We start from the raw sequence: 17743 nt of genomic DNA on the forward strand, positions 1-17743 counted from the left end.
AACTCACCTCATAATGTATATTTTTGAAAATTACAGTATCGTCGCGTCGCAAGAAAAATAAATCAAATAAAATCAAAAAAAAAAATCCTTTTTGCATGTCGCACCTCATAGACCTCATCGAGAGCTCGCACAACAGTCCCAGCGACGACGCCGTCCAGCAGCACGTCTTCAACGAGTGCTACCAGTATTTTGCGTCGCTGGACACCGAGCACTACTTCTGCGACACCACCACGGCGCGCATTGCATGCTACTTGCTCGTCATCTGCATAGCGTTCGAGGACTCGGACATTCTGCGCACGCTCAAGACGGCGGCGCGCAAGTCGCTCGACCACTGCCCGAAATGCATCCTCGGCTTCCACGAGGCACGTGCCGCTGCGCGAAATGACCTTCTGCTCAAGCGCAATCTGCCCTACGACAAAATCGCCATAGTGATCCAGCGGGTGTTCGACTGGGAGGCCCAATCGCTGGTCGACAAGCTCGGCACGCTCAAATTTGACCGCGACGAAGACCTGCTGCACAGCCCCGATGTGCACAATACCCTGACTGAGTGTCTGGTGTGTCCGCAGCTTCTGCGTGCCAACGACCAGCTGCGCACGCTGTGCTCGCACATGCTGGCCGTGGTGACCCAGAGACAGCCGATCCGGCCGAAAATCGACCTCTTCGCCGGGCTGCTCTATTTTCTGTTCGAAGGCTCCGACACAGAGCGCGCGTGGGCGCTCTCGTGCTTGCCCGCGCAGCTGCGGCCCGCCAGCTTCACGGCGTCGTTTATGGAGGAGTACGAGCGCCATTTCTTCAACATCCAAAACCCGGCGCTCTTCAGTGCGGACGCCTGTGCGCTTTTCTGGGCCAACATCGTGCCCCTGCTGCAGCTTGGGAACGGCGAGTGCGTACTGCGGCTGAACTGGCCCGCAGCGGCTCGCAACTTTGAAAAAACAGCACCGTTTAAAGTGGTGCCCCTCGTGCGCATCTTTGTCAACGAAATCATGTCGTACCTGGACGAGCCGCTGCCGCTGCTGCTGCGTGCGTTTTCCGTGCTGCTCACGAAGCTGGGAGCCGAGTTTTGGGAGCACGTGCAGCCGCATAGCTACCTCAACTTTTTTGACGTTTCGTTCAATAGCCCGCATTATAGCAAACACCTAGACACGCTGCGGCTTGCAAATGCGGCGCCGGGCGCGCGCACGCCTTGTCTAGAAGACCTTGTCAACTGGATCTACCCGCTGTACCGGTCTGTTACGCCGTCGCAAAAGACACAGACGGCGTGCATCGTGTACAAATATTTCTTGGACAAGTTGGGGCGGCCGCACTGCGGCGCGCTGCTGGTTTGCGTGGGGGCAGATTTAATCACCGACGAGATCCGGCTGCAGAACCCGCTGTTCGACGCCAAGCTGACGGTCGAGCTGTACAGCAAGTCGGATGCGCGCGCGCTGATCGACCGCAAAGCCATCACGCTGTTCGACGCAATGGCGGACCCGCAGGTAAAGATCAAGGCGCTGGGCGTGGTGGCGGCGTCGCTCGTGTACGACGTGGCGTCGCTGGCGCAGGCGAGCCATTTTTTGGCCAAATACGACGCCAGCACGGTCTCGGCGGTGAACATGGACTTATGGATCTTGCTGTCGCGCAAACTGGCCGCAGACGATAGAACGTTTGCGCAACAAGTGCTGTGCAGCTTAAGCGAGGCCAGCTATGTGTTCTCGCTCGACATCACGTTGCTCAAGATCACGTTCCGCGATGCACGTGACTTTTCCGACGAGAAGCTGCGGGAGCTGGTGGCGGCGTGCAGCAAGCAGAACAAGAGCGTGGCGATGTTTGCGAGCAGCGTCGAGGCGATATTCAGCCGCATGGCGGATTTCTTCAGCGGCCAGACTCTGCGGCAGATCCTGACCGACCTCGCCGCGTCGATCGGCGTCTGGAAGTGTCTGTGCTCGTGCGAGGAAAAACTGTACGAGAGCGCTGTCGGGCTGCTGTACGAGGCGTTCGACGTGGACGGCCGGCTCGAGGCGGTGCGCGAGCTGCTGCGTATGGACACAGCCGTCACCGTTGAGGCTGCCAAGGACGCATTTGTGAGTCTGACGCGGCTGGAGCAGTTTAACGCCAGCAGGCGCGGTGTGCGTGTGCTCATGGACCTCGTGCAGTGTCTGCTGGATCCGATCGACGGTGTGCTGATTGACACGGCGCGGCTGAGCAACGCCACGCGCGCCATTCTCGCGCAGTTCTGGGCGCAATGCTGGCGGTTTCTCACCATGATCTACGTCAAGACGTTTGACTGGTCCAAGGAGTACGAAAAGGTCAAGGCTCACGTCCAAAATGCGCAGCACAACGAGAAAATCACCAGGACGCTGATGGACTTCACGCGTGACGTGCTGGAGGTCTCGCAGACGCTGCTCGGCGGGTACAAGTTGCTGGTGGAGTCGATGCAGTTTGCGGGTGTCTCTGCCGAGCAGAGCCGCGAGATCCAGCAGAGTCTGATTCAGCCCGTGCTGCAGGCGTTCGAGCGCACTGTGTACTGGCTGCGGCTGAGCGACAGCGCGCTGCTGTTTCTGTGCGTGCGGCTGACGCTGGACACGCTAGACCTGGTGGCGGAGATGGGGCTGGAGTTCACGCACACGTCGCTGGCGATCCTGGCAAAGCTGTGCGCGAAAGCGCGCAAGTTCAATAATAAGCTGTCGGAGGAGCAGCGCGGCGAGATTCTCGTGCGCGTGCGGCGGTTCAACAATACGCTAGTCGAGGAGGTGTTGGCCGAAGCGGAAGCGCGTAGCGAGCCTCGCGAATCCCGCGAACGAAGCGAGCGGTCAACGCCGGAAGAACAGTCACCTAGCGTTTCCAGCGCCACTGTCCGGGCACCAAAACAGTCGACCCTTGCCAACTTCCTCACCAAACCGGCCCCTGAAGAACCACCCGCCCCCAAACGCCTGTCCATGCTCGAGCAGGCAAGGCTGCAGCTGGCCGAGAAGCGGCGCCAGGAGCCCCTGCGCCAGGAGCCGGCGCCGCCACGCCCGGCCGGCTTTAACAGACGCTCCAAAACGTCTGATGCCGAGTCATCCACGTCCGAGTCCGAGTCCGAGGACGAAAACGGTCTTTTCACAAGGGAGCAGGTAGTGGCCAAGATGAAGAAAACTAAAGCCGCGCTGCAATCTCTGCAGCCACGCGCCAAAAACCTGGCGGTGCGGCCGAGCGGCGGTGCGGCTCGAGGTGTCGACCTGAAGAAGAAAGCAGAGGAGCTGATGCGGCTGCGACTGAACGTGGACATGAACCCGCTATACAAGGAGATTCTTACGTGGTCGTACTTCCGCGATGGTGATTACCCCGATGACGACCAGAGCAAGTATACCAGCGTTAAAAACCGGTTTGCGAGCGCAGACGAGTACCAGCAGACGTTCCGGCCGCTGTTGCTGCTGGAGTGCTGGCAGTCGATCCAGCGGGCCAAGGAGACGGCACAGGAGACGCCGTTCCGGGTGACAGTGGGCTCGCGTGCGGCCACCGACACTTTTTACGATGTTTTTGCGTCGACGCGGCGCGAAGTGGTGACGGAGCAGCGCTGTGTCGGTGACAGCGACCTGGTGGTGCTCATGTACGTGGAGAATCTGGATAGCGACTCGAAACTGACGCGAAAGCATCTGGCCGGGTGTCGCCACGCGTGTTTGGGCCGTGTGAAAGACATCAAGAACAACAGCAACGGGTTTTCCGACCTGACGGTCCGCGTGGCCACGAAAACAAACATGAATCCATACTTGAGTCCTGGCATGGAGCTGGTGTGCATGAAAGTTGTGCAGATGACGACGATTGAGCGGGAATTCTCTTCGTTGCAAGGGCTGAAGTACTACGATCTTGGACGGGAGATAGTGACGGCAACGCCGAGCGTGCCGGGCAAGATCGATCCTGTGGTGGTGGGCCGGATGAAGCAGACGTATGCGGTGAATGACTCTCAGGCGCGGGCAATCGCGGGAACCGTGCACAAGGACGGATTTTCGTTGATCCAGGGTCCACCGGGCACGGGTAAGACCAAGACGATTTTGGGGATTATTGGGTGTGCGCTCACTTCGGGCAACCCGAACGCGATCGCGGTGCCGGGCGAGCAGAAGGTGTCTTCGAAGCGACGGATCCTGATCTGCGCGCCGTCGAACGCGGCCGTGGATGAGCTCGTGCTGCGGCTGATGGGCGGCATCAAAAGCGCGCGTGGAGATAACTACCGGCCTAAGGTGGTGAGGCTGGGCCGTTCGGACGCAGTGAACGCGCAGGTGAAGGAGACAACACTGGAGGAGCTTGTGGACGCGCAACTGAGCGCCGTCGATACTGCCGCCGACGACACCAAGATCCGCGAGGAACACCGCAAGTGCGTGCACGAGCGCGACGAGCTGAGACAGAAACTTGCAGCGGGCAACGTGTCGGCGGACGAGGTGGCGCGGCTCGAGCTGCGGCTGCAGGAGGTGGTGCAGAAGCGGAAAGAGCTCGGTCGCCGGCTCGACGAGCTGCGCGAGCAGAACTCCGTCAAGCACAGAAACAGAGAGATCGAGCGCCGCAACGCGCAGTTCCGCATTCTCAGCTCCGCCGAGGTTGTGTGCTCCACGCTCTCGGGCTCTGCCCACGACGTGCTCGCCGGCATGTCGTTCACCTTCGACACTGTCGTCATCGACGAGGCCGCGCAGTGCATCGAGCTCAGTGCCATAATCCCCCTGCGGTACGGCGCCAAGCGCTGCATCATGGTCGGCGACCCCAACCAGCTGCCGCCGACCGTGCTGTCACAGAAAGCAGCCAGCTTCAACTACGAGCAGAGTCTTTTTGTGCGTATGCAGAATAACCACGACAATGCGGTGTACCTGCTGAACGTACAATACCGTATGCACCCGGAAATTTCCAAATTCCCATCCAAAGAATTCTACGACTCCAAGCTGCTGGACGGCTCCGGCATGGCAGAAAAAACCGCACGGCCGTGGCACGCAATCCAGGAGTACGGGCCTTACCGGTTCTTCAACATCGAGGGCAGCCACCAACAGAATGAGCAGACCAAGTCGCTGTACAACTACGCCGAGGCTAAGATCGCGCTCGAGATCGTGTCGGACCTGTTTGCGCTGTTCCCTGACGAACAGTGGCCGGGAAAAATCGGCATCATTTCGCCGTACAAGGAGCAGATCAGATGCATCCGCGAGGTGTTTGTGCAGAAGTTCGGGTTCCCGATCACCAAGGAAATCGATTTCAACACCGTGGACGGGTTCCAGGGCCAGGAAAAGGACATTGTGCTGTTTTCGTGTGTGCGTGCCGGGGAGCAGAACTCGGGCGTTGGGTTTTTGGGAGACGTGCGCCGCATGAACGTCGCCTTGACCAGAGCGCGCTCCTCGTTGTGGGTTCTTGGAAGCCGAGAAACCCTCATGTCCAATAAAACATGGCGCGACCTTATTGACGACCTGTACGAGCGCGGTCTTGTGACCAGAGCATATCCGGGCTTTACAAGGAAGAAGGGCGGTTTGGGCGACAACTACGAGCCGAAACGCAAGAAACATAAAGCCGACACGCGCGCCGAGCCAAAAAAACAGAAACTGGGCGTCATGAGCTACTCGTCTTTGAGTAACGCAAATAAGGATCGGGCCCAGCCGAAAAAGACGCCAACACCAAATCCACCGAAACCGGCACCGCCGCCGCCGCCCGCCAGTCTGCCCAAAATCCCCGCCGTTGCGCGCCAAAGTGCAGCCCCTGTGGGCCCGTCCGGGGAACAGCTGATCAAGATCAGCAAGCCGAAACCAAAGTTTCCCCGGCCTAAACGTAATTAGCTGCATATATAGCGTCGAAGACGCGTAATAATACATACACATACATGACAAGTGGCGCAGGTGTGCTCCCACGCTGGGGGGCATTTGGTGCACGGATGTACTACATTTATTCTTCGCACCAAAATATATTCACTCCTCAGCATGGGCAACATTCCGTCGAGTCTCCTGGATGACCTGTCCGAGGGAACAAACTGTAAGTATTCGCCGCAGTGGCTTCTAACATCCAGTCGGATCGGACGAAATTGACCGTCTCGCGAAGCGGTTCATGAAGCTGGACACAGACAACTCCGGGGCCATCGACAAGGACGAGTTTCTGTCGATTCCCGGAATCGGCCAAAATCCGCTCGCCAGGCGCGTGATAGACATCTTTGACACCAATAGGGGCGGCGACATTGACTTCAAGGAGTTTGTGGCCGGGCTGTCGATTTTCTCGAGCGGCTCGGTCGACGACAAGCTTAGGTTCCTGTTTAGGGTCTACGACATCGACAACGACGGCTACATTTCGAACGGCGAGTTATTCTTGGTGCTACGGATGATGGTGGCCAATTCGCTCACGGACGTGCAGTTGCAGCAACTCGTAGACCGCACGATCCTTGAAAATGACGAGGATGGAGACAACAGGCTGGATTTCGAGGAGTTCAAGAGAACCATCGCCCACACCGACGTGGCCAGCAAGCTGTCGCTGGAGGACAAAATCTGATCAATCTTTCTTGTCGCCCTTGCTTTTCTGGATCGCCGATTTGGCCTGCACGTATTTTGTTGCCTCGCTGCTGCCGGCGGTGATCTGCGACGTTGACGCCACCGGCACAGAGAACGCCGGCTTAATGGGCAGCGACGATGGTGACGGCGAGTTTACGCTCCTCATGCTCTTGACGCTTGTGGTGCTGGCCGACGTCTTGAGCACCGGTTTTGGCTCCTCGCCCCGGATGGTGCGGACGGCGTTTTCTATTGCGGTGATCTCGTCGCCGATGATGGCCTCGATGTATCCCAGCTTGGACTGGGCCGCCTGCTGTTTGCGCTGCTCCAGCGTTCGCAGCGCCGCGGCAAGCTCCTTCAGCAGCAGCTCGGTTTTCTCCGGCACCGTGTCCGCAATTATCTTCTGCAACGCTGCCTCCAGCGAGCCCAGAGTTTCAAATACGTCTTCCAAATACACACAGCACTCGTGGAAACTGAGTTCCTTGGCTTCTGCCGCATGCACCATGTCGGCCAATGCGCGCAGCTGCAAATTGTAATTTTCAATGATGGAGGCCGGGTTGAGCTGCTTGTCGGCGCCCTTTACCGGCAACAGTTTTTCGATCTCGTTGAACTCCTGCGCCTCAATCTGGCTCAACGATTCGTAGTACGCATTCAACTTGATGTCCAGCAGCGATTTGGACTCGCGCAGCTGCTGGTTCACCTGCTTCTGCTTCGTCCGCAGCGCGCGCAGCTTGTGCTCCAACTGCTCGATCTCTGTACCGATCCGGTCGCTCTCTGCAAGCAAGGTTTTGTACGCGGCGCCCTCCGACGTGCGGTTCTCGATCTCGTCTATTCGGTCGACAATTTTCGTCCGCTTGGCCTCCCAATGCTCGAAATTCGTCAGCACCGCGCTCTTATTGTGCTGCTCCGTGGTGTAGATCTCCTTCATCGCCTGGTTGATCTGGTTCAACTCTGAAAACAAATGCAGCAGCGTCTCGCGCGTCCTGCCCACCCGCCGGCTCCCTTTTTGCAAACTTGTTTTGTGTTTGTCGATGGTGGCGAGCAGCCGCGCCGTAACCACTATTTCCTGGTTTTTCAGATAGTGCAGCGGATCATCCACAAGACCCATTGAGGGCACCAGTGGGGCCTCCAGCACGGCGTGCAAATTGCTGCGCGGCGAAAACGAGCTTGTGCTCATCTCCAGTTCGTCCGACGGCACTGTCGACGCAAAAAGCTTGTCTTTGTACCCGTCCTCAAGAGACGGCCCCATGTCGTACTGGATCGATTCAGACGGCGGGAAGCTCACCAAATCGTCCTGCGAATCGTTCGTGGGCAGCGGCGGCCGATTGCTACCGGTGTCGGACGTTTTCCGCTTCGAAAACGACGACTCGAATTTTGACATGGCGCATGAAATAATAAAATAAATAAATTAGATTAAATTAGATTAAATTATTTATTTATTTCCTTGTCATAATCGTATCCACGGGCAATTCCCATCCTGCCCTCCTCAACAAGAGCACCCTCCAATTCCTCTGCGCCAAAGTCGCTGCCCAGTCCAGTCCATGCCCTCGTTTGCAGATAATTCGCCGACGTGCTGACCGTGTTTTTGATGCTTAGCGTGTTGGAGAACCGACTCACCAGCTGGCCGTCTGATCCTCCCGCTTCTGGGGCCCCCAGCTCCACTTCCAAATGTCTAATCTGTCGCAGCGGCTTCGATGCGGCCAATTGGCCCGTTACAGGGTTGAACTCCGGCACGTACTCGTCCTCGCCGTGGTCGGAGTCCTCGTGCTCGCTTTCCTGCTCCATCACTGCCTCGAAGTCCGTGATCCATTGGCCGGTCCACGTGATCTCCTGCTTCAGCGCCAGCTGCAGCTCGTACGGTGTCACAATGTTCTTATAGTACTCGCCGTACTTGTCCAGAATAATGCCCGACTGGCCACACCCGAGAATACACCACACGTCCACGCTCTCGAAATTGGCCAGCTTCGCCACGTTCGGCTTGCCCACAACAAACATATAGTGTTTCTTGCCCGCCTGCCGCACCCACTTGATCACCTTGTTGAGCAGCGTCCGCGTGTTGGCCAGGGAGAGCGTGTTGATGAGAATGCCGATTGTGCCCGCGTTTCTGGTCATGTGCATCGCTCGATACCGCTGCATCAGCGACGGGAATGGGCCAGAACTCACCGTACCCGATTTCACGTCGTAGACGGCCATGCTGGAGAACTGCGTGCTCAAATAAAGCAGCCGTGGGTCTTCAGGCTGCGTGATATGGAACAGGGCACACTCGTCCAGGGGGCCGTCATAGTGGACGATTCGCGAGGCCAGCGCCGTGCCCTTGTGGCTGTGCGTCGTATGATCAATGATCGCTGCATGGCTGCGCTCCAGGTCTAGCTCTGCATAACCGATTTGATAGTCTCCAGACAATTTTTCGTACAATTCCTTCAGATAGAACGTGTGCGAGGTGTCGGCCATTAAAATCACCTTGTCGCCTGGCGAATATGTCTCCCTGAACGCCGCAAGCACCTTCGACGTGTCCAGGTACGGCTTGCCGAAAACATACGCAGCGCTGAGCTTGTCGACCGGGTTCAAACAGGCGTCGCCAAAATGCACCACTAGGTCGGCAGAAACGTGCTCGGCGGCCACTTCGTCGATGCAGCACGGCGAGTACGACGTGTCCGCCAAAATCCACACCTCCTGGTAGTTCTTGCACTCCCTGCCGCAGTTCCCACTGCACAGCTCGACGGCCTCGATGTCTCGGCTCGGTGTTGTCGCGTGGCTCTGGTCACGTGCTTCTTCAAGTTGTTCCTGGATCATTTGTAGGACGATCGATGAGTCTGCGATCAGCGAGTCTGGGAACTGCAGCGCAATGCGCTTGTACTTGAGTTTGTTCTGGTCATCTTTCTGCCTCAGAAAGTCCACCAGTTTGTCCACAGAGTAGTAGTCTCTCAGAACCTCTCGCAGACCCGTTTCTGATATATCGGGAACGGGCCCCAGATAGCCTCGAGCGCCGGCGGTTTTCTGGACCTGGGAGAACTCAAATACTGTGGCGTCTTGCGCCGTTGATAGTACCGGAGGCACTAATTCTGACATGCTCTAGAGATTGTAGATGTAGGGTGATTTTTTTTATTTTTTTTTTATTTTTTTTTCAATTTTATTTATTATCTTTATTTATGGCTATCGAACTGGGGTACACCGCAGATTACCACGTCCATCTACGACAGGATGAAATGATGAGACTCGTCACTCCTACAGTCAGGCAAGGAGGAGTGTCTATAGCATACATCATGCCCAACCTGGTCCCACCTATCACGACCTTGGACCGTGTAATCGAGTACAAGCAGGAACTTGAGCAGCTGTGCAATTCCACCACTTTTTTGATGACATTTTACCTGAGTAAAGACCTGACGCCAGAATTGGTGGAGGAGGCCGCGCAAAAAAAGGCGATCCGCGGTATCAAGTGCTATCCGTCCGGCGTCACCACGAACTCGAACGCAGGCGTGGACCCCAACGATTTTTCACAGTTTTACCCGATCTTCGAGGTTATGCAGAAGCATGGGCTTGTGCTCAATCTGCACGGTGAGAAGCCGTCGGTTTCGAGCGAAGAAGGCAAGGACATCCACGTGCTGAACGCAGAACCTGAATTTCTGCCTGCTCTTTTCAAGCTGCACAGAGACTTTCCAAAACTCAAAATCGTCCTTGAACACTGCACCACCAAGGCTGCCGTCGACGCGATACACGAGATCAACAAGGACCTGAAGGACGGCGAACAGCCAACCGTCGTGGCGTCCATCACGGCACACCATCTGTTCCTAATTGTGGACGACTGGGCCGGCAACCCGCTCAATTTCTGCAAGCCGGTGGCTAAGCTGCCAGAGGACAAGAGAGCCCTGATTTCGGCTGCCACGTCCGGCAAGCCGTACTTCATCTTCGGATCAGACTCTGCTCCCCACGACGTCCATAAAAAGGCAGTCCACACAGGCGTTTGTGCGGGTGTGTATACCCAGCCGTACGCCATTGCATACCTGGCCGAGGTGTTTGATAAGCACGGAAAACTCGACAAATTGAAGGATTTTGTGTCAACGTTTGGAAACAGCTTCTACGAAATGGACGAGTCCAAACTGCGCTCCAAGCAGAAATGCTGGCTGGTCGAAAAACCAAACGTCGTCGCCGACACTGTCGCACAGGGCGGACTGACCGTGGTCCCATTCCGTCCTGGTTCCAAACTCAGGTACGCAGTCGAGTGGAGATAGAGTCAAACGTTGCCCAGCACAATCATAAATTTGAGGTGTTTGTCGTGGCCTTCAGGGAACGTTCCGTCCTCGTTAAACACGCAGATACTGTTGCTTTTCCAACCCCAGCTCTGAGACTTGTGGAAATCGTTCGGGACAGAGAGGAAGGAGGTGATTGTGGGTTTTTCGCGTCTAGATGGAGTAAACATGATAAAGTACACCATGATAACGTTTCGTTGGTCTTCGTAGGTGAGGAACGAGCGTGGCTCTGTTCCAGGGCTTCTGACAGACGGTGCAGAGGAGTCGTTAAGAGAAAGATCGTTCAAACTGAGCGAACTATCGTCCTGCACGTTCTCTTTCTCCTCGGCTCCATGCAAATTGCTTCCCAACGGAGCCATATTTCTTTCCATCCGAGCGTTCACTAGATCGTGGTGTTTTTTGGGCATGCTCTGGTAATTCACGTTGCCTGCGAAAACGTTTGGATTGGTCAGACTATATTTAGAGGACGACGTGGACCCGCTGTTGTTTGCTCTGTGCAGATATGCGCCTATCTGGTATGTGTTTTTTAACTGGATCTTGTTCTTCTGGAGATACAAGTTCCAATATGAGCCGGCATACCAGAAAGTTGTTCCATAGACTCTCTTTTCCGTCAAAAGGTCAGAAACGTTTGCGAATGCGATAGAAAATCGAAACGGAGGAATCGAGGTCCAGCTGTAGAGCCGCTCGATTTTCGGGCTCTCGTCCTGCGTGGACTTCCCGTTCTCGACGGGTCCTGTAGCTGGCGACGAGCTGAGCATGTCGGCCATTTTTCTGTCGAGTTCCGCAGGGAGACCAGAGATGGTGGCGTCTTTAATTGGAATTCTGAACCATTTGGAGTCGGACGACGGCGGAGCAGCGCTTGTCACGGTAGACGCTATGTTCGATGTTGGCGAGCTGAGAACCAGCCGCTGCAGATAAACTGCCTGCCATAGCGCCTTGTGCAGCACCTGCGGGTCGACGTAGGGGCGGCCGTAGATATCTGTGAAAGATTCCAGCTCTTGGAGCTGTTCAGGACTCATGTGACAGTAATGCAGTTTTTCGTTCAATGTCGTCTTGATAGGCGCAATTTCGTCCTCGTCGTAGTTTGCCTCAATGCGTCGTTCCAACAGCTTGATGATAAATATGCACCGGTCCCATTCACTGGGGACAAAGAAGTAATCTTCGCCAACCACATCTGCAATGACGGTGGCCGGTAGGTCGTCCCAAGGCTCAATGCCGACTTCCCAGCCGTCCGTGGACAATATGCCCTTGCCGTTCTGTATAATCCTCTCGCTGGCGGCTCCGTAATTGCTTGAGACGGCAAACCTGATAACGTCCGAGATGTTGGCCATGTTCATGTTCTTGACGATGCAGTCGGTCGCCGTACACACCGCCTCGTTGATGGCAAGATACTGGCCCACAGCGATCATGCTGTACGGAATTTTGGACTCCTCTGTCACATTAACGACGCCGTACAGTCTCGAGATGGCCAATTCGAAACTGTGCTGAGTGATGCGCGGGTCGTCAAACTCCAGAACGTACTCGTCGCGAACGTGATCCTCATCGTCGGCGGGCCATTTGAACAAGCTCTGGAAGTAGTCGCTTCTATCTAGAACAAGCCGATGGAGCCTGTATGTGGCTCCAAACGCCGTGACCCGGACGTCTGAGTAGGCTCCTTCTAAAAACCCACGCTTGTAGAAGTAGTCCGACACAGTTTCAGTTTTGCAGCATCCGTAGGGGCAGGATCCATTGTCGGAATCGGCTTGTGTGATGTGTGCCCCCGATTTCGAGGGGGACGCCTCTTTTGGTGATAGATCAACCGATCCCGATAAGAGCCCTGAACCCGGAGTCTCTGAGCCGAGAAGCGGCGACGAAAGCTCCGGATCACGATAGTGCGTGAGGTTGCCGGGCGCCGAGCCACGCAGAGGTCTTCGTCTGGGGGTAGAGCTGGAGGCCGACATCGATAAAATAAATTGGCGCAGGATAAATAAATTAATAAATAAATTGTTTTGTGGCTACTGCTCATTTTGACGTATTATAGATCTATTCGTAAAAAGACACAACACCGGCCCGGTGAAGAAACATGAGGCTCGCGTCCTAAAATTGCCATGTCTGGTGCAATATTTATCCTATTTAGTTTGCCATCGATAGTTGCTCTCATTCGCTTTCCTTGAAGAGATCATTGATCTTGCGGAAAATCTCCTTGTCCTTCTCTGTCTCCTTAGATGGATCGTTTTCGTCGTCGTTGATGTCCTGCATCCAAAACAGGTTTTTGGCACCGCTGCTCAGGAACGTCAGCATGTACACTCTTCCCGTCTTGCACGAGTTGACCTTTTTCCACGTGACATCGCCGGCAATGACAAGCAATTCCTCCGACTCGACCCCGCCAACGGTCGTCTCGCGCGGCTTCCACACAAACAGGTAAAACTCGTCTCCCTCGTCGCTTTGGCTGATCACAATCTCGCCCTTGGTGGGATTCGGCGTGTACACCTTGGTTTCCTCGTTGTAGTCGACCTTGCCCGCTTTGAATTTGAGAGGAGTGGAAAGAACCATGTTTATAATTAAAAACTCCTGTGGCAAACAAGCGACTTATTTTTCAAAAATACTAAACTAAATTAAATAAAATAAATTATTTATGAACTTTCCTCCAGACGACATTAAAATCCTGGTTGAGGAGATTGCCGAGCTGCTTCTGGCACGCAAGCAGACGCTCTCAGTTAGTGAGGGTGCGTGTGGTGGACTTCTGAGCGCCTACCTGATCTCGCTGCCTGGAGCATCCAAATTTTTCGATGGAGGTCGTCTGGTGTATAGCCTGAAGTCTCGGCTAAAGTTGAGTGGCTGGAATACGGACCAGATCAGAGACTACACGGGGCCGAGCGAGGCAGTGGTGCTGCGTCTGGCCAGAAATTTGCGGATCGAGTTTGGCTCAACATATGTGCTATCAGAGTCAGGGTTTGCTGGGCCGTCCACTAGTGTTGGACTGGGAGACCAGGAGAGCATCACCGACTCCTCGAAGCAGGGAGTCGTCTATTTAGGAATCAGCGGCCCATACGGAGATAGATCGTGCACGGTGAGCACGGGAAGCGAGGACAGGTCTGAGAACATGCAATTGTTTGCCAAGAAGGGGTTGGAATTTCTCCTCAGGGTGCTGAGGACAGAGGGGTGAGCAAGCAAATTAAAATTTTTATTTCCACTATTAACAGTCTCAATTAACAATCTCCTTCAATGCCTGTCTGATGCTGTCCACGCCCTTGACGAGGTCTTCTTTCGAGATGACCAATGGCGGAGCGAGTCTGATGATGTGCTCGTGAGTTGGCTTGGCCAAGACGCCGTGGTCCTTCATCTTCAGACACAGGTCCCAGGCTGTCTTGCCGTTGGTCTTGGTGTCGTCGACAACGATGGCGCACAGAAGTCCCTTGCCTCTGACCTCCTTGATGACGCCCTTGGACTCCTGTTTGAGCTTCTCGAGTTCTCCCTGGAAAAATTCGCCGAGCTCGGCAGATCTTTCCACCAGCTTCTCATCCTTGACCACCTCCAGGGCCTCAATGGCCACGCGCGAGGCCAGAGGGTTGCCGCCGTACGTGGATCCGTGGGAGCCCGGCTCCAGAGTGTGCATGATCTCCTTGGAAGACAGCACGGCAGACACAGGCAAAACACCTCCCGAGATGGCCTTTCCAAGAAGCACCATGTCTGGTTTATTTTCTCTTGGTAAATAGTGCTCCCAACAGAGCAGTTTTCCAGTTCTGGCAATACCGGTCTGGATCTCGTCGGCTATGAGCAACACGTTGTATTTTTTGCACAGCTCCTTGACACGGGCAAAGTAGTCTTTTGGTGGCACCACAATACCAGCCTCTCCTTGGATTGGCTCGATCAGAATAGCGGCGATTTTGTCGCCCGCGTTGGCGAATGCCAGCTCGACGTCCTCGATGTTGCCGTAGCGCAGGATCTGGTTGTCGGTTCCTGGAATCACAGGGCCCACTTTTTCGAGGTATGGGCCAAAGTGATCTCTGGCCTCTGGATCGGTGGACATACTGACGATGGCCAGCGATCTGCCGTGGAAATTGTCTGCGCAGGATAAAACGATGGCCTCATTTGGAGGAATGCCCTTCTTCTTGTAACCCCATCTTCTGGCCAACTTCAAAGCTGTCTCGACGGCCTCGGCACCGGTGTTCATCGGCAGAACACACTCGTAGCCAAAAAATTCAGTCACGTATTTTGCATACGAGCCAAAAACGTCCGAGGAAAACGCTCTGGACGAAAGAGTCAGCTTGTGGGCCTGCTCAACAAGAGCGTTGATGATACGAGGGTGGCAGTGGCCCTGGTTGACGGCAGAATAGGCCGACAGGAAGTCGAGGTACTCGTTTCCTTCAGGATCCCAGACCTTGGCGCCCTGGGCCCGGGAGAACACCACAGGGAGCGGGTGGTAGTTGTGAGCGGCGTATTCGTGCTCGTATTCGATAGCCTTGGCAGAGGACAGGTTGAACTCGGGAGAAACCATTTTACGGTAAGTGGAAAACTGCAGCAGTTTATATATAAAAGCGTTCGCCGTGGCCTGCTTCTAGCGAAAATTGGGTAAAAATCTGGAGTACAAATTTCTTAACGGAAAGAGATGGCGAATATATTGGATCATGCTATTTATTTAATGGAACTTCGGTTTGCCTGACACCACGCTTTCGAGCGTGGCAAGCCGGCCGTTGAACATATCGAGGTCTTTTTGGAGTTTGCGCAAGCTGCGCTCGTCCTCTGTTCGGTAGATCATGTTCGGATACCTGGACCCCATTTCGTGGAGCACTAGTGGTGGGATAGCCATTCCTACCAGCAACGCAATAAAGCTAATCGTCAGTGGAACTAAAAGCAGGCACCTACCTTGGACTTCTCAGGGAACCTATGGTGGTCATTTTGCAATCAGAAAATTGTGGGGAAATCGCACGTATATATAGATTTTCAATTTTGGCTACCCCACTAATTTCCACTAATTTTCGTGGAGTTTGAACAAATTCCGGTGACCCCCGGACCTAAGCACTAGCACTAAATTGGCAACTGCACCTGACAGGATAATGCACGCCATGACAAATCGCAGCGTATCTGACGTAGCTGATAAGATGACGATGTCGGTCCATCTGAACCGGACCGACTGCTCGCCGCGGGCCTCTACCGTCTCCATCAGTGCGGTCTCCACGGCAAACGCTAGCACCAGCCGCACGTGCTGCGCCACATGTCCCACGTCGATGTGCTCCAACGTGTCGCGCTCAGTGTGAATGTACGGGTTGGACGCCGCCAGCTCTGACTCCAAAACGTACACCGCTGGAAACCCGTTGATCAGAGCCGCCGAATGGTCAGAGCATATTTGGCCGCACCGTGTGCTTCTGTACGGGATCGTGCAATACGTCTCGATTAGTCGCTTAACGTAATTTATTAGCGACTCGGATGCGTAATCTTCCACCACGCCAAAATGCGGCGGTGCACCGGCGGAAAAACCCGTCATGTCCTGTTGCAGAAACGCAACGATGTCTGAGTAGTTGGCGAGGATATCCAGCGAGCCGCGCAGCCCGGGCTCCTCTGCCGCGTAGAAGTGGAATTCCAACGATTGGCGAAATTCCCATGGATTTTGCTGCAATATTCGTATTGCCTCCAGCAACGTGACTATTCCTGAGAGATCGTCGTCGACGCCCGGAGACGAGAGGAACGGCACCAAATTCAGCGAGTCCAGATGACACCCAACCACCACTTTGCTCTGCTGTGTCCCGGGGATTTTTGCAATGAGCGACGGCTGTCTCCATCCGTGGTGGTAAATATCCACGGGAACACCGGTATCTCTAAGCAGCGACTCTATTTCCACAGCGAACGACTCGCCCGTATCTGAATTAAACTCGCGGTGGGGGAACGCGCCCGCAAGATGCCGCAACTGCTCCGTTATTCTGGTCTCGTTGATGCGCTCTATGAGACCATTTACTGTATTCTGGTGAAACTCGGACGGATACTCAAAAATAGGCACTTTAACGGGCCACAAGAGACCAATATACCTCAAAGTTGCTGTCTGGAGCACCAACAGCACCAGAGAAATAGCCAGCCCAGTAATTGGTGCCATAGGATCTAAAAATTACACAGGTGCTCTATTATATTTTACATTGCACTGCCCAAATGTCATTTTCGCTACTCAAAATATCACGTCGTCTTCTGTCTGCGCAGTCAGGTCAGGCACCTCCTGCGATTCCTGTTTTGTCTCTTCCTGCGGCTGCTCAGCAAGAGCCTTGGCCTTTCTGGCAGCGTTCTCGGCATCAAGCTGCGCATTAGCCTGCTGCTTCTTCTCCTGCACTTTCTTCAGCCGGTAGAACTCCTCTCTGTCAAGCTCGTCCAGCTCCGAGTTGATGTAAGCAATGGTGTTTTCCGTGCGCGGGATAATCACGTGCTCAATAGCGTTCACTCTTCTGTTGGTCACCTTGATCACCTCGTCTAGAATGACAAATGCAGTCTGTAGCGACGCAAGATCAACAAGCGTCTGTACACTCTTCGTGTAGACGTCCTTGGCCTTCTGAACCTGCTGTCCTCCTCTTCCCAGACCTGTCATCTTGAAGTCGTTAATGCTCTCGTCGATGTCGGCCTCGAATTGCGGCAAATACACTCCGGAGACGTTCTCCTGGCGAGCACGCACCCGGAAACGTGCTTTGTTCACAGATTCCTGAACTTGGTATCCAATGTTGCCACCTGTGGCGTATGAGACCTCCGCCAACGAAAATGCCGCCGTCTGCATCACACGGCCCATCTTTCTCTTGGCGTCGTCTATCCGTTTGGTGATATCTCTAAATCTCTTGGTCAACGCTTCAGATTTACGTTTCAGTAGCGAATGGCCCTGCTGAGCCCCCTTCAGCTTCCCCTTCATCAAACTCAGCGTCATCCGTGTCGGGAAGACCTGCTCTCTGACTTGTTAGCGTCCAAAACACTGTTTTACGTACCTGTTTGCAGACGACATGTGTGATACTTGTTATAAAATGGTTAATTTTTGGCTGCTTGTGCCGGGTAGCGTTCAGAAAATAATAAAAAATACCCCGGGCTGTGCTC

The 17743-nt window shown here is 54.7% G+C and overlaps 12 protein-coding genes across 12 annotated transcripts; 4 read left to right on the top strand and 8 right to left on the bottom strand.

Annotated features, from left to right (window-relative positions):
• Positions 1 to 95: 95 nt before the first annotated feature.
• Positions 96 to 5762, top strand: HPODL_03554 (uncharacterized protein; the record flags this gene model as incomplete). The annotated part of the gene is made up of 1 exon (XM_014079875.1): positions 96 to 5762. One exon carries the CDS (start codon positions 96 to 98, stop codon positions 5760 to 5762), a length of 5667 nt encoding a protein of 1888 aa, XP_013935350.1.
• Positions 5763 to 5903: 141 nt separating this feature from the next.
• On the top strand, positions 5904 to 6462 carry HPODL_05209 (Calcineurin subunit B; the record flags this gene model as incomplete). The annotated part of the gene is made up of 2 exons (XM_014079876.1): positions 5904 to 5955; positions 5990 to 6462. The coding sequence occupies 2 exons, from the start codon at positions 5904 to 5906 to the stop codon at positions 6460 to 6462; spliced, it is 525 nt and encodes a 174-aa protein (XP_013935351.1).
• On the bottom strand, positions 6463 to 7839 carry HPODL_03555 (uncharacterized protein; the record flags this gene model as incomplete). Its single annotated transcript, XM_014079877.1, has 1 exon — positions 6463 to 7839. One exon carries the CDS (start codon positions 7837 to 7839, stop codon positions 6463 to 6465), a length of 1377 nt encoding a protein of 458 aa, XP_013935352.1.
• Positions 7840 to 7886: 47 nt separating this feature from the next.
• Positions 7887 to 9527, bottom strand: HPODL_03556 (Diphthamide biosynthesis protein 2; the record flags this gene model as incomplete). The annotated part of the gene is made up of 1 exon (XM_014079878.1): positions 7887 to 9527. The coding sequence occupies one exon, from the start codon at positions 9525 to 9527 to the stop codon at positions 7887 to 7889; it is 1641 nt and encodes a 546-aa protein (XP_013935353.1).
• Positions 9528 to 9607: 80 nt separating this feature from the next.
• HPODL_03557 (Dihydroorotase) lies at positions 9608 to 10687 on the top strand (the record flags this gene model as incomplete). The annotated part of the gene is made up of 1 exon (XM_014079879.1): positions 9608 to 10687. One exon carries the CDS (start codon positions 9608 to 9610, stop codon positions 10685 to 10687), a length of 1080 nt encoding a protein of 359 aa, XP_013935354.1.
• Positions 10688 to 10689: 2 nt separating this feature from the next.
• On the bottom strand, positions 10690 to 12645 carry HPODL_03558 (uncharacterized protein; the record flags this gene model as incomplete). Its single annotated transcript, XM_014079880.1, has 1 exon — positions 10690 to 12645. One exon carries the CDS (start codon positions 12643 to 12645, stop codon positions 10690 to 10692), a length of 1956 nt encoding a protein of 651 aa, XP_013935355.1.
• Positions 12646 to 12841: 196 nt separating this feature from the next.
• HPODL_03559 (26S proteasome regulatory subunit RPN13) lies at positions 12842 to 13237 on the bottom strand (the record flags this gene model as incomplete). The annotated part of the gene is made up of 1 exon (XM_014079881.1): positions 12842 to 13237. One exon carries the CDS (start codon positions 13235 to 13237, stop codon positions 12842 to 12844), a length of 396 nt encoding a protein of 131 aa, XP_013935356.1.
• An 82-nt stretch (positions 13238 to 13319) lies between these two features.
• HPODL_03560 (uncharacterized protein) lies at positions 13320 to 13850 on the top strand (the record flags this gene model as incomplete). Its single annotated transcript, XM_014079882.1, has 1 exon — positions 13320 to 13850. One exon carries the CDS (start codon positions 13320 to 13322, stop codon positions 13848 to 13850), a length of 531 nt encoding a protein of 176 aa, XP_013935357.1.
• A 39-nt stretch (positions 13851 to 13889) lies between these two features.
• HPODL_03561 (Ornithine aminotransferase car2) lies at positions 13890 to 15182 on the bottom strand (the record flags this gene model as incomplete). The annotated part of the gene is made up of 1 exon (XM_014079883.1): positions 13890 to 15182. The coding sequence occupies one exon, from the start codon at positions 15180 to 15182 to the stop codon at positions 13890 to 13892; it is 1293 nt and encodes a 430-aa protein (XP_013935358.1).
• A 141-nt stretch (positions 15183 to 15323) lies between these two features.
• Positions 15324 to 15582, bottom strand: HPODL_05210 (putative membrane protein; the record flags this gene model as incomplete). The annotated part of the gene is made up of 2 exons (XM_014079884.1): positions 15324 to 15516; positions 15551 to 15582. The coding sequence occupies 2 exons, from the start codon at positions 15580 to 15582 to the stop codon at positions 15324 to 15326; spliced, it is 225 nt and encodes a 74-aa protein (XP_013935359.1).
• Positions 15583 to 15656: 74 nt separating this feature from the next.
• On the bottom strand, positions 15657 to 16772 carry HPODL_03562 (uncharacterized protein; the record flags this gene model as incomplete). The annotated part of the gene is made up of 1 exon (XM_014079885.1): positions 15657 to 16772. One exon carries the CDS (start codon positions 16770 to 16772, stop codon positions 15657 to 15659), a length of 1116 nt encoding a protein of 371 aa, XP_013935360.1.
• Positions 16773 to 16841: 69 nt separating this feature from the next.
• Positions 16842 to 17654, bottom strand: HPODL_03563 (V-type proton ATPase subunit D; the record flags this gene model as incomplete). The annotated part of the gene is made up of 2 exons (XM_014079886.1): positions 16842 to 17601; positions 17638 to 17654. 2 exons carry the CDS (start codon positions 17652 to 17654, stop codon positions 16842 to 16844), a joined length of 777 nt encoding a protein of 258 aa, XP_013935361.1.
• Between the last annotated feature and the right edge of the window lie 89 nt (positions 17655 to 17743).

This window comes from Ogataea parapolymorpha, chromosome IV (genome assembly GCF_000187245.1).
Source record: "Ogataea parapolymorpha DL-1 chromosome IV, whole genome shotgun sequence".
Lineage (NCBI taxonomy): Eukaryota > Fungi > Ascomycota > Pichiomycetes > Pichiales > Pichiaceae > Ogataea > Ogataea parapolymorpha.